At 35.8% G+C, this 14,748-nt stretch overlaps 1 protein-coding gene across 3 annotated transcripts in view; it reads right to left on the bottom strand.

Moving 5' to 3' along the window:
- The window catches only part of LOC149531783 (uncharacterized), a 228,612-nt gene that overhangs the window by 194,457 nt on the left and 19,407 nt on the right, over positions 1 to 14,748 (bottom strand). For all 3 annotated transcript variants that reach the window (XR_016359263.1, XM_089811893.1, XM_089811894.1), the window contains exons 3-4: positions 4,080 to 4,200; positions 1,775 to 3,466 (exon numbers count right to left, since the gene is read on the bottom strand). Coding sequence is in view for 2 of the 3 variants with exons in the window: in XM_089811893.1 (XP_089668019.1) it covers positions 1,775 to 3,466; positions 4,080 to 4,200 (1,813 nt within the window). In the remaining variant the exon portion in view is untranslated. The remainder of the gene's footprint in view (positions 1 to 1,774; positions 3,467 to 4,079; positions 4,201 to 14,748) is intronic.

Consider the following 14,748-nt stretch of genomic DNA (forward strand, 5'->3'; position numbering starts at 1 on the left):
TTACAATGGGCACTTAATCAATTAGTCTTTGACAAGATGATGTATTGTTCAATCATCCTATGAAGTATAGAAGTGTTGAGTTAAACACAAGCAAAGCATAGAAAAATGTGGTTGGTCAATGAAGGAGCTAAAACAGAGGATTAAGGAACTTAAGAGTTAGCCGAGCAAACAGTATGAGCCGAGTGATAGTTATGGCCAAGCAAGTTGAAGAAGCAAAGTACAATATTAGCTAAGCATAGTGATGACCAAGCGAACCAGCAAAAGCCAAGCGAGACTAAACAATAGAGACCGAGCTACACAATGATGGTCGAGTGTCAACAAGAGTTACAATTTGTGAAAGAATCGAGTTTGAGGCCGACATAATTGAATTTTTAAATTAGGCAAAACACATGGATAATAAGGATTGATGAGTTTGCGTATTTAATGCACAAATTGAGTTTGTTATGCGATCAAAGGCAACGATTCAAAGAGAAGTTTCTAGAAGTATCAAGAAAGGAGTAGAAGGACAAAAAGATGGATGGATTCAATGAATCTAACCCAACCCTAAGATCTATGGTGATGTTTAAGCCGCAAAAAATCAAAACTACCTATTTAAGGAGGCATGAGAGATGTTTTCTAAAGTTACTTCCTATCTGCAATTCAAGAACTGAGATGTACACCTGGTAATGCTCTAACCTTGGATAGTCTAAATGGTAGACTCGCTGCATTTAAATTGTCAAATTTTGATAACTATTCCCTTGCTAGTATTGAATGGTTTTTAAGCAGACATGTTGACAGTGATAGTAAATCAGATATTGATCTTGATGATCTTGAAGCATTATTGGCAAGAAGGTTACAAAAGGAAAAGGAAAATACAAAGAAAAACTACCTAACATATGTTTTACATGTAACAAAGTTGATCATATTGTTGCAAGATGTCCTAACAGAGATGAGAAGGAAGAAAGGAAGGTTAGAAAATACAGAGGAAGAAGAGAAAGCAAAGACAATTGAAGTAACAAAGACTACAAAGGCAAAGGTAAAAAATCATGTTACATTACTGAAGAAGATGGTTCTGATAGTGATACTGATGAAAATGATGAAGAAGTTGTTTATGTCATAGTTTTAAAAATGGGCAAAATATCGCCAGAATCGCAATATTTTGCGGATGAATCTCAACAGCAATTATATTGCTGCATATACCGCCAACAGTATATGCCAATATGGTTAGAAAACACCCATTATGCCAAAGTGTGGGACGCCCAAAAAAATGACCCAGGGTCTAAATCCTAGGTCAACATGGCCCAAGAGATACCAATCCATTGTGATACAATATATACAGATTTATTTAAAACTAGCAGATGATATCACATTGGAATACAATACTGTAGGAAATGCTACAAGCAATATAGCAATAATTGCTGTTAGCTAATGTAGAAGCCACTAAAACAGGAAGCCTGTGCCTTTCAATCACACTATAGTCAATTCTCAAGATGTTCTGACCAACTATTGAATGTGGGATTATTCAATGAGCAAAAACCAACTTAGCTCTAATAATCAAATGATCAGATCATCTACCATTTATACCAAGACAATAACACCCTCTCCAAAGAAATTAAAAACAGTGTATTGAACATGTTTCAAGCTTTAATCATAAATTCATAATAGTAAGAGATTTGAATGCTACTTATCATATAGAAAACAAAACTTTACTGCAACTAATGAATTTTATGATTTTAAAAGCTGCATGAATGTCCAAACCAAGAAAAGAGATACCACAAAATGCAAACTCGTTTACCTTCAATTACTGATGAAGGTTCAATCTTCTCACATTTCTCATTTTGGTTTTCCCTATCACTAGGAGTACTGGCGTTTTCTTCCCTACTCATGTGGAACATTTTGAAATCATTGTTCCAATGAGTCCTCCACTGTTTTTTGTTTCCACGTAAAGATTTATCATCTAAATATTTCTGGACATGTGTCCTTTTCCGTTTTCCACAAGCTGGTATCTGAGCAAGAAGAGGGCCATCCCTTGAACAAGCTGAACTTTGAACAGAAACCTCATTTAATGAAGCATCAGACTTGAAACCGGCAATCAAACCCTTCTCTTCAGCAGCATTATAATGATATGATGTTAACTTTCTGGAACGCAAAACCTTCTGTGGCTGCCCCATATCCGTTTCAGCCTTGACATCAAGCATATCAGGCATAGGATATTTCAAATTTAAGTTCTTATCATGATGCCTAGCATCAGGAAATAATATATTTCCTTCTATATCATGACTGTCTTCAGCTACACTGCTTTCATGATAATCTCTCTTTGATAAGAATTTGGATTGTCTTAACTTGTTTCTAGCATTAAACCTGGATTCTAAGAGATCTGACTTTAAAGAAGATCCCTCCTCCAACTTCTTTTTTTCGACCTTACCATTGCTTTCTTCCTGTTTTGGGGAAGATTTCACCTCAATTCGCTGAGACCTGCGCAATTCTTGATGTCTCTTTGTAGAACATTTTTTTTCACTAACAGTCTCACTGCAAATGTCAGCCATTACGTTAGTGTTGTTTTCTAGAATTTGAAGACTATTTGATAAAGAACTCATGGTATCGTCCTCCATCTTCACAGATGTATGATCTTGCTCACCATTGTCATTCTTGTCAATTCGTTGAAAACTTGGCTTCCTTTCAGGTTCATTTACTTTAGGAAGACTAACGTGCCCTTTCTCTTGGATAGAATTTTGTAAAATGCATACATTTTTTGTAATGAAGCCATCATTTTTGTCCTTATCATTGTAAGTAGATGGTTTCTTCTCCTTTCTATCTTGACAAGGTTCCTTCAAATTTTCAGATGCATCTAAGCTGTTTCCACCATCAATTTTAATTAAAAGTGTCTCTATTTCCATTGACTTGCTAGCTTTCTCCTCCACTACCATATCAAGATTTTCTAAGCCTTGGTTTCCATGTTGACTTGTGTTGTTTATATTCTCAATCCTCTCTCCTATAGATATGCTTTCTTTCCCATGATTCATATCATGCTCATTTCTCATCCCAGAATCATTAATTACAATACTATTATCTTCTCCAACATCATTTACCTCTTCCTTAGTGCAATATTTCTGATTTTCACAAGCAGACAGAACGTTTTTTTCCAAGGGATTCCTGCCATTTTGATGATTATGACGACAATCGTGTACTTTACATTTCTTACATTGCCTTGTACATACTTTCTTCTCTTCACATTCTTCTGTCTGTCTTTGCTTCACACCATTTCCAACATCCTGGTGCTTCAAAGCAACATTGCTTGTGCTGCTACAGTTGAACTGTATCTGTGCTGTCTTTTTCCTATTTTCCTCCAAACTTTTACTGGCAGTTCTACCAACCATAGACCTACTACTCTCACCACTGGATGAGCTATCTGATTCATGGACATCTTTTTTGTTTGCTGTCTCCCCTGGATTGGTACTCTGCAAAGTACCCGCATTTTGTTCCTGTTCTGCATCATCATAAGTATAAAAAACTAAGTTCCATGCAACCTAAAAGAATCCACTGCCTTAGCATATATAAGTCAACCCTACAAAACGAATCTTAAATTATCTTCCTTTAACAAAAAAGAAAGAAACCAGAAGTCTTTTATTCATCAAAAGGACGCATAGGATGCTCAAGTAAAACCTGCGAAAGATGATATGGAATTTATAAATGTATGTCATTTATGAACTTTGTGTTTCAAAATGGGTAAATATCGCAATAACATAATTTTCATTGTTAATATATATATTTGTTAGACAAAAAATAGTGTTGCCATAGATAGAGATTATTTGTAGCAATTACTCGGCAAAAAATGCATTAAAAAGACTCATACAGGAGGAAAAACTTATTCAGATAAACTCCAATGTGCCTTGAACTTGATTGCAAAGCCATATATATAAAATAGTTCAAGTTTAGAATCAAAAATTTTAGTGAAATAGTAAGGTAGAATTCCTGGTGCAAATGCCAACAAGACTTACTCATAGTGGCATCCATATCTATATATAACAGACATTACTTTTCCCCACTTGCATCATACTACTGACAATAGAGAAAGGTACACCCATTAAGTTGTGAATTACCATCTTCCCAAAGTCGCCTTGCGGCTGACCAATCCACAACCTTACTTCGTAAGTCCTTCACCAACAGATCCATATCAGAAACTGTAGCGGCAGTTTTTGCCCGTTTCTTCCACTCAGCTTGCTGCAAAATGCAATCATATCTTACAATAGTCAAATTTTAATTAACAATGAAATTATCATTGCTAAAATAATGATTTCATGGACTATTTAATGACAGCTCACACCTGAAGAGCATCCAAGAGAATTTAGTATTTACTATATTGTAATAGCAATCACTAGGGCAAAAGTCCACAGTGGAATATTAATTTATCACAAACCTACTAGAACATATGTATCTAGAATCTGACATCTAGCAGCACCAGAAAAACATTAAATAATGCTCAATCAATGGACATCGCTTTTTACCTTTGAAAGAAATCAACTCCTTCAAGACTTTGCAAACTAAAGATTTTTTGCATTAAACAGCCATGTTTCCAACGCTTATTCAATAGCTAAACAAAAAGTCCAAAGAAACTTCCACTCTAATCACCATCCAAATAATAAAAAATTGCTTCCTCTAATTACTTTGAATGCAAAGATAATCTTCAGGATCTTGAAAACCACCTCACTATCAAAAATAATATGCAAACTGTAGGAAATCAAATTTTTGAAAATGTCAATGCTAACAAACAATATTTTGTCAATCTCATATCTGTTGAAGTACTAAAATGTCAGTGATAATCAGTACACATTAAAGAAAAACTTTCCAAAGGAAGTATGAAGACCCACTCAAGCAACAAAAATCTCAAAGCACATAACTGTCATTGCAGTTCGCGAACACAAATTTTTCATAGACCAGTGTACAAAGAACCATTTTCTCAAAATATTACTTCCTGTACAACCTTAGACAATATTTCATGCAGTCAACATTAGAGGTCTTTATCAGGTGGCCCAATCATGCACCCACAACCAAAAAAATCTAAATAAAACAATCAAATTCAAAAACCCTTATTTATATGCCATGTCACATGATGTTGCTCCTGAATACAATATAGGATAAATCCATCATTTATAAAACAATTCTTCAAGAATTTATTAATCAATATACCCCAACTTCCCAGATTATTCAAACCAATTCAATGTTCTTTTGTTGTTGTTTTGGGGATTTTTACCATTTTCCCACAAAAACAAAGCTGTGTGGTTTCAGCATCATATTGAGGGTTTGATAAGTTATCCATGAAATCATGTTTTCAAGTTTTTGCAATTTTTTGTCAACAAATCGAAGCTTTTTAATCTGATCTCAGTGTCTCTGGATAAAGGTATGAATGGCTTTGTTACCCAACAACAGGTTGGAAGGGTTATGGTTGATGAATTGTGGTAATCTTCGCTGTATCCACAAGTTCTGTAGAAAAAGGGAGAGTCTCTCCACAGGCTCATGTTGCAGAGTGTTCTAAGGCGAAGTGTACAGCCTTCTATGCATTCATGGCCAAATGACCAGCAGATTATGTCTAGTCTTCTGTAGGGTAGTGCTGTGACCTTATCACACCATCACCCCATTGCAAATAGAGACCCCCTGTTTTTGCTCATAGTTGTTAGGTCAGGTAGATTGGCATTGCATTTGGCAATTTAGAGCTTTAAAAGCCTGACGGGTGACATAAAAATCAAGTGGTCAAGTTGTGATTTAAAATGGAAACATTAAAATTAGAGTCCACTGGGGTCATGTTATAGTGGGTTGAAAGTAAAATCCAAATTGTATGTAATTTTTGGCTAGTCATTAGTCTGAAATTCCATATAAAGGCATATTTCATGTATAAGGGCCCTTAAATTCTTATAGAAATTGATTTTCCACAATTAAAATTGCCAAAATCCTAAGGAAAAACATTTTTTCTTTATAGAAATACACAAAATCCAGACTCGCTATGAATTTCTCTTCATATTCTGATCCAAATCCGGACATAACATGAATTTCCCCACTTTATTTGGCCCTTTTCCTGGAAAAAATTTAAGCGTTGGGAAAAAAAGCCAATCATACAATGAATTTCCGCTATTTTGGATGATATTGAATTGAAAATTTTCTAGTTGTTTAAAAAATTCTGATAGGGGTCATTTTTCCCCCAAGAATCAGCATGACATTTTTGCAAATCTGGACTAGGGTTGTTTTTCCTTGGACTAAGCTAGGAAACTGGAAATTTTTCAAGTGTCAAATTTGTCCAAGCATGGGTTGTTGTTCCCATTGGAGGCAATAGTGAATGATGAAATTTTAATTTTTCAAAGTGTTGGAGGTGTGTGAACATGACTTGCTTTTCCCTCAACGTAAGTATGGAGAATAAAATTCCAGACTAAGGTTGAACTTTATTTTTGAGAGCTAATTTGCGAATCTCATCAAATGTCAAAGGTATCCATACTAGGGTCGATTTTCCCTTGTGGTGGCAAAATGAGCTTAAATTTTTACAAAGGGTGAAAAGAGTTTTATACATATCTTGGTTGATTTTCCCTAAGCTGCATGGATGGATTCGAAGTGTGAATGTTTGATTGGATTGATGAATGGAGATAGCGGATTTAACAAATTTTGAAAGATCCATAAATGGTTCAATTTTCCCTATTGTGGCATTATTTTAATAATTAATTAAAACATAGAGAAATTTAATAAAGTAAAGTTTGGTAGCTTCTAGAAGGCCATTGATCTTTTATCCCACATTGTTTGTGGGTGGTAAATCAACAACCGAAATTCCTTTAAAAGGTCATCAGCTAAAAATAGAAATCAAGTTGATTTATAAAGACAATTGCCAAGTGGCTGAAAATCTGAAGCAAGAAGGCTAAGTGGAAGACAACCCAACCTTAAAGGGATGAAAATGGCAAGTTCAAGTAATGCAAGTGATTGAGGCAAGGCTGAATGATGATATTTTCTGAGTTTGTAGAAGCCCTTAAAAAGGCTGAAAGCAAGGTATATTTTCTGACCAAACTACTGAAAGCCCTCTTATGGTACGATGTTTATGGAAATTCATGGAACATTAATTACAAGGAATGTTATCCATGCATTGTTACAGGTTGGAGACCATTTTCTAAGTTTTTGAAGGCAAGAAAGGGCTGAAAATTCATGTCTGCAGACCCAAATCTGAGAATTTCTGAGCATGGGGCAATTTTTTGATAAATTTATCGAAAATTCATAACCCCCTAAACTACCCAAGATTGGATTGCTAATCAAGAGCAATGTCAAAAAGGATTATTTTAGGACTGATTTGAGACATTACATGGGATGAATGAAAGGATTTTCAAACCAAATGCTGAGAACTCCTCCATATGGTGCAATCTTTTTAGAAGAATCACAAGTTTTTTTCCACATTCCTAACTTTGTTGCAGGCATTTTGGGGGTGCTTTGAGGCCTATTCCAAGGCCATTAGAGGTCTGAAACATACTTGTCTTCAGATATAAATCCAAAGCATACATACTAAGGACGATTTTTGCAGGAATTTTCATAATTTGCCCCTTCAACCAATCATCAAGGGGGCTGTTGTTGAGTGGTGTGTGGGTGTTCTTGTGCAATAATCACTACATTTGAAGGTCAAATTAACCCAGAAGAAGGTAAGTTGCAAATATTTATTCAGAAAATCAGAAAAGAGACCAATCCAAGCTGTATTCGTTCATGCCTTCATTAATATCATGAGTGCTGATTGAGTCTTGTTGAGATTGGTGTTTGGATGATTTTCAGACCTACCCATCGATTGTCTTCAGAAAATCAAAACTTTGCTTGGGTTTGATTTATTAATTTAAATGATGGATCATTGTTAAGTGCAAACTTAGATTCCAAACTCTCATTTCAATCATTGTGCATGGAGTTTAAACATTGTTTTGATTAATTAAAACTTATTTTCAGACTTCCTTGTCCTCAGAAAATTTCAAGTCAAGGTTGGATTTTGTGCATGGATTGTGTGTGCATATGAATCCATTGATCATGATTTGTGTAAACTTAGTGAATTATTAGGACTAATTTTAATTTGTCATTAGACTTATCATTGAATGTCTTCATAAAATCAGAATGCCCCCTTATTTTTAGAAGTCTGATTTTGTCATTTCAATAGCTAAGTTTGACCAGTTTTGTGGTCCTAAATTCTATTGTAAGTATCTATTTTGTTCACAACCTTCTACGGATAGATTATTAAGTTCTTACGTTGAATTCGTGGATTGCATCAAGGATCTGATGGGTCTGAAATTTATTATTTTGTCTATGTTCTTTACTAACTTTGAGCTTCTAACAGGTGAAGGCACAACCTAAGGAATCAGCAATGAGGACACTGTTGATTAAAAGAAGCTATACAAGGGCTTCTATCCTAATTCCTCAATGGCATCCAAGTGGGAAAATTTGTAGACACCAATATGGAACACATTAGTATGAAAAAACTAATGAGGATGTAGAGGCATAGAGATCATTTGCCTTCAAAGATAGCAACAAATACAGTAAAGAATGGACTCTACCAGGCTGCAAGTGTCCCTCCAGCCAATCCATACACTGAGCTTATGGTTGAGTGCACAAAGAACTATGATCCAAACACTAGAAGAATCAAAGTTGCAGGGAAGATATTTGCATTTTTTAATAAGAAAGAAGTGAAAGAGATTTGGGATTCCCTACAATGTTGCAATGCAGATCAAAGGAACAGAGTCAAAAAAATTGTGATGAAAAGTCAGATGTCTGCATGGACATCATTAACTAGAACTGGTTCAGTGAGCCAAGGAATTATTATTCCAAGTTACCAAAGAAGCTGATGAGTAAAAAATTCAATGGATGAATACAGTGGCTTGCTCATTATGATAAACAGGGTTAAGGGGGCACCTCAGGGGATCTTCTATGACACCTGGATGTTCTACTCCGTAGAGGACATAGCCACAGGAAAGGTGATGATAAATTGGTAAGAATAATAAGTGACCACATTGATGCACAAATAAGACAGTTAAAGAAAACGAAGTAGTTATATATGAGTTCCTATGTAATCTACCTACTGATGAGGAATATGAAGTATCCAGGCCTCATAAGCAAGGGTGTGTTTTGGCATGGTTATCCTGAGTTGTAGCAACATGGGAAGGCAAGTTACAGGAGTCAATGACATCTTCACCATGAACATCACTTTCGCGCTCTACCAAGAATCACAAAGGATGTTATTTAAGGATGTCATTGCATTGATCAAGTTGTATATAAATTTGTAAGAACCTTAAACAGTTCTGACTTTAACAAACATCAAATTCCAGCACCTTAAGAAGTTTGACATTTTGTCAAACACTTCGCATGAAACCTCTATCTCACTGTCTTTAATTTCAGATTATTTTTGATTGCTTGTAATCGTTTCAAATTTAGTTTAGACACTTGCAAATGGTTATTAGATATCCAAGCAAAAAACTGTAGTACAAATGCAATCTTTTTTTACCATTCAAATGCATACATTGATTTCTACATGTAAACAGTGCATCTACAGCCAATAGACATTTTTACAAACAGTTGGAATGCATTCTAGTGATGACTGAAACACATAAACAGCTTGGCAATTCCTCAAACTGTTGTTGTGCAATCTTTTAACTCCTTATTTCAATACCAAACTATTTATAATGAACAACTAATATGGTTGTCAATCTAAAATTCCAATTGCAATTTCAATAGAGACAATTATTACATACAATATTCAGGGCAAATGAATAAACTATATAACCTGGATAAGTGTTGGCATTCAAATAAATTTATTGCAGCAGCCTGGAATGTTCATGCGAACTTCTTTCACTCTCAGCTTAAGACAATGTGCCAGCAGATAATAAACGTTGTCTTGCCTTGACAAAATGCTGCTATTAAAATAGGAAATTGCAGCCTTGAAGGATGCCCAACAGTGACCTCTAACAGTTTGCCGCCACTCACCTTTATCATGCACAGACATGGCCAGCCCAAGGTAGAGTAAATGCAAGCTCTCGAGAGCCCAAGTTGCAGTAGGAAAGTATGGCCTTCAAGCAACAGTAAATACAGTAGAAGGCAAGCTCAAAGCCAAGGCAAACCCTTGATCAAACAGCAGCAAAAACTTGACAATTTTGGTATACAACAGCACCAAATTATAATCAGAATTAATTATCAGATTATCATAGCACAATTCACCATGTCTTCAATGGCTCAAAGAGCAAATCAGAGAGGAATTAGCCCTCAAGAAACCCTTGTTAAAAACCTTCAACAACTTCACAAAAAAACCTAAGTTACATGGGTACCCCTCCCCCCCCCCTCCGGACCTCGAACTGGTTCGAACCAGTTCGAGATTCTGGTCCGGTTCGACCAGGGTTCGATTTTCGAATCCTGGTTCGAACTGGACCAGGCTGGGAAAATCGAACCAGGTTTGAACCCAGCCAAGAACCCGCCCACGGACGTGAAAATAAAGTGATTTATTTGCATTTTTTAATAATTTTTGGGGTCCACATACCCTAAAAAGGTGTTATGAATTGGTTTTTTGCTCTCTCATAGTCATTTGATGTTTCTAAATAGGTTGTTTTGCCTTGAAGGAGAGCACATAAGTTTTTGAGCAAGCATCCGGTTGTGCAAGGAGGAGTTGAAGATTGACTTGTTGGTGTTCTTGAAGTGTTTGTGCATCATTTATACACATTTGCAAACTTGCAATGGCTGGAAAAGGACCAAGAGGTAAGATCTTATTCCATTTACTATTGTTTTGTTCTAGTTTTTCCATTTTTTTTTCATTTCTCTTTCAATCTTCATATGTTCTAAGTTCTTGAATCTTTTCCATTATTTCAAAATTCATCATTTTCTTGCATATAGATTATGAACATATATCTAATTAGTAATTTCTTGCCATAGGGAAAGGTTCGAAAGTAATGTCATCTACCTCTTCATCAATAGGCAACACGAACAAAGAATGGAAACCAACTCCGATTCTCCTCTATGGAAGTATGTAGACATTATAAAACCCATTCCAAGAGGTGGTGCATTCCGTTGGAGATGTCAAGGATGTGATGTAGAAAGAAATAGTTCTTATTATCGTGTGGTAGGCCATCTATGTGGTTATACTGGAAGAGGAGTCAAGAAATGCCCTGGCAAAAATGGTGTCCCTATACCAAATCACACCATGTTAAAATATATTGAAGAGCATGAGGCAGCAGAAGAGAGAGAAGGACGCAAGGCAATAGAACTCGGTAGTAGTAGCAATAAAAGTAAAAAAGCTAAGGGAATGCAGCCCCCCTCAGATGTTATTGTACAAGACCACCCCTTCTTCAATACTACAATGGACACTGACACTGAATCTGTCCCCATTGTACACAAAAGAAAGGGGCCAATAGAAACTTCTTTTCAAAACAAGGCCCAAGATATTACTAACATTAAGGTGGGAAGATGCCTCTATGCAAATGGGTTGTCTTTTAATGTTGTCCGCTCTCCGTTTTGGAAGGACATGTTGAGGGGTGCCAATGAAGCTCCAAAAGGGTATTGTGGCCCCGGGTATGAGAAAGTGCGCGCCACCTTGTTGGATGATGAGGTCCAACGGGTTGAAAATCAATTGAAGCCCATAAGGGACTCATGGGTTGAGACAGGGGTGACAATTGTTTCAGATGGCTGGAAGGATTCTAGGAACCGTCCCTTAATCAATGTCCTTGCAGTGTCCCCTAAAGGGGCAATGTTTCTGAAAGCGGTGGATTGTGAGGGCAAAGTAAAAGATGGGCCATTTATTGCTGATATCTTAATTGAGGCCATTGAAAAAGTGGGTGCAAGAAACGTTGTCCAAGACATAACGGACAATGCAAAGAATTGTAGAGCAGCAAGTTTGTTGGTTGAATCACGATATCGACATATCTTTTGGACACCTTGTGCAGTCCATTCACTCAATCTTATGCTACAAAAGATTGGGAACCAAATTGAGTGGATCAAAACAGTGTATGAAGAGGCTAAGGACATACAAATGTTTGTCAAAAAGCACCACATGACTCAATCTCTTTTCAGGATCTACTCAAAATTGGAGCTATTGAGGGTAAATGAACTTGAATTCAAATTAGTAATTTAATTTTTAATATTTGACAATTTGTTATTTTTCATATTTTACTTGTGCAATTGCCAATGTGTATACTTTTCTTAGTTTTCTAAAATATGTATCTAATAGTTGTTTTTTGCTCTAATTTATGTCACAGATTGCTAAGACCCGTTTTGCATCACATATAATCTGCTTAAGACAACTTGTGCAAGTGAAAGATGCACTTCAAGGTATGGTAATCAACAACAATTGGGGTGTATGGAAGCAAAAGAACACTGAAAGGGCAAACAAAATAAAGGATAGGCTATTGGCTAACTCATGGTGGGAACGCGTGGAATATCTCCTTAAGATCACCGAGCCCATTATGAGCATGCTTAGGTACACTAACATGGATAGGCCTTGCCTTGGAGAGATCTATGATGGCATAGACTCAATGATTGAGAAGATCGGACAAGTTATAAATGAGCAGGAGCAAGATCCGCAAGAGACCTTTTTCAAACAAGTGCAAAAAATTATTAATGAAAGATGGAACAAAATGACCACTCCATTACATTTGCTTGCCTATGCCTTGACCTCCAAATACTATAGCTCACAATATTGTGATCTACCAGGAAGGTTGCCACCATATAGAGATATGAAAGTGTCTGACAAGTACCAGGCAACATTTAGAAGAATATTTCTTGATGATGATATAAGAGATGTAATCATGGATGAGTTCATAGCATTTGTCAATGCTACAGGTCTAAGTAATGATGCTCTTCGTCATCGGTTCAAGAAGCATGCTCATGGTTAGTGGTACTTCCATGGCCAAAAATTCCAAACATTGCAGCCCCTTGCAATCAAAGTTATATCACAAGTTTTATTTTATTTTTAAATTAGCTCACTTTATCTTCAAAAGAATTTTTTAATAAGATTGAATTAATTCCTTTTTAATTGCCTACCCTATGTTGTCTTTATAGGTTGCTAGTTCTTCTGCATCAGAAAGAAATTGGAGCACCTATTCTTTCATCCACTCAGTGAAGCGCAATAGGTCGCAATCAAAAAAAGCCAAGAACCTGGTATTTGTGCATAACAACTTGCGCCTTCTTTCGCACAAGAGTCAAGAATACAAAGAAGGGGAGACAAAGAAGTGGGATGTAGATGCAGAGATTGTGGACTTGAATGCTTCCACTGCTGCCCTTACAATTGATGATTTTGATGACTTTGATGCCAATACCATTGTTGATTCTGTTGTTGATCCCATTGGCCTTGGTGCAAGTAATAGCATAGGCGGAGAAGGAGGAGATGAAGAAAAAGATGAAGAAGAAGAAGATGAATATGAAGAAGATGAAGATGAAGAATGAAGAACTTAGAACTAGAAATTCAGAATTTTAATAGATTTTCATTATATTAGTTACTGTTAAACATTGAACGTGAAACAATGACACTTGAACTTGATATTTTAATGTTTTGAATCTTTCATCTTTGATGTTGAAGTTGATTGAACTATGTTACTATATGATGGTATGCTCACCATGATACATTGATATGTTATTGTTTATGCTGTTTTAAAGTTTTAAATGTGTTTATGGTACTATGCTACATTCTAATTTTAACTCATGCTTCATATATATATATATATATATATATATATATATATATATATATATATATATATATATATATATATATATATATATATATATATATATATATATATATAATTTACATGTTTTTGTACTAACGAACCCAAACCCCTTTCCAAAATTTCGTCGAACTAGCGAACCAGTTCTCGAACCTGAACCCGAAACCGAACCACGAACCGGAAACTTAGAAAAAAACGATAGCCAATAAAATGAATTCCTTTTCCCCATGAAGTCTCTTTTATAATGCAACTTGGCTTCTTCCTCACACTTTTCATTGAAGAACCTTCGTCAATACAACTTTCAATTAGAAGCTCTCATTTAATAATTTAATAATTATTTGACCACTAAAATAATAATAACTCCCAAAATACTTATCCTTCAAATATGTCGTTTGAAATAGGAAGCACACCTATTATTTCCCCATGCGACCAAATGCACTTTCCTAAAATGAAAGGGTCCCTCTCAATCATCACCAAACTTGCCATAAATATCAAGTGCATGAAACTATGCCCAATCAAAGTCCAATCTATGTCTAACGAAGACCAAACTGGAACATACTGAATTGTGAAGAAGACAAGACCCTCCCATAGCCAAGCCTCTGCTTCAAAAGACCCTCTATCCACAATAATTAGCTTACAAGGATAAGAATAATAGGCTAATCCCTCAAACTTTGATGCTACCAAAAATGGGGAAATTATAGTCTGCCCTTCCTAAGATTGCTTGTCCCCAAGCAATCTCAAAAACAAATAACACATCAGTCCACCCGAGTCCCAAGGGTAGAATCATGCAATGTCCTTGTATCAGCAACTAGCTCCTCTAGCATCATAACCACTCTAACTGACAGAACCTGCCAAACTGAAATGAATTTGACTCTAGATGTAGCAAGAGTGAATATCTCGTAGAGAAGCAACTAAGAAAGTTAAAAAAGCTTGCTACCCCAAATTGTGCCAAGTGAGTTGCCATACACAATATCTAACACATGCACAACTAAACTATACACCTGAAAAAGATCATGTACATAAGAGTCAAAAGTAAAACCATATGTACTAAACACCATGTCCATAATCCAAA

The sequence above is a fragment of the Cupressus sempervirens genome, chromosome 11, assembly GCF_028749045.1.
Source record: "Cupressus sempervirens isolate cs-2001-9-10 chromosome 11, ASM2874904v1, whole genome shotgun sequence".
Classification (NCBI taxonomy): Eukaryota; Viridiplantae; Streptophyta; class Pinopsida; order Cupressales; family Cupressaceae; genus Cupressus; species Cupressus sempervirens.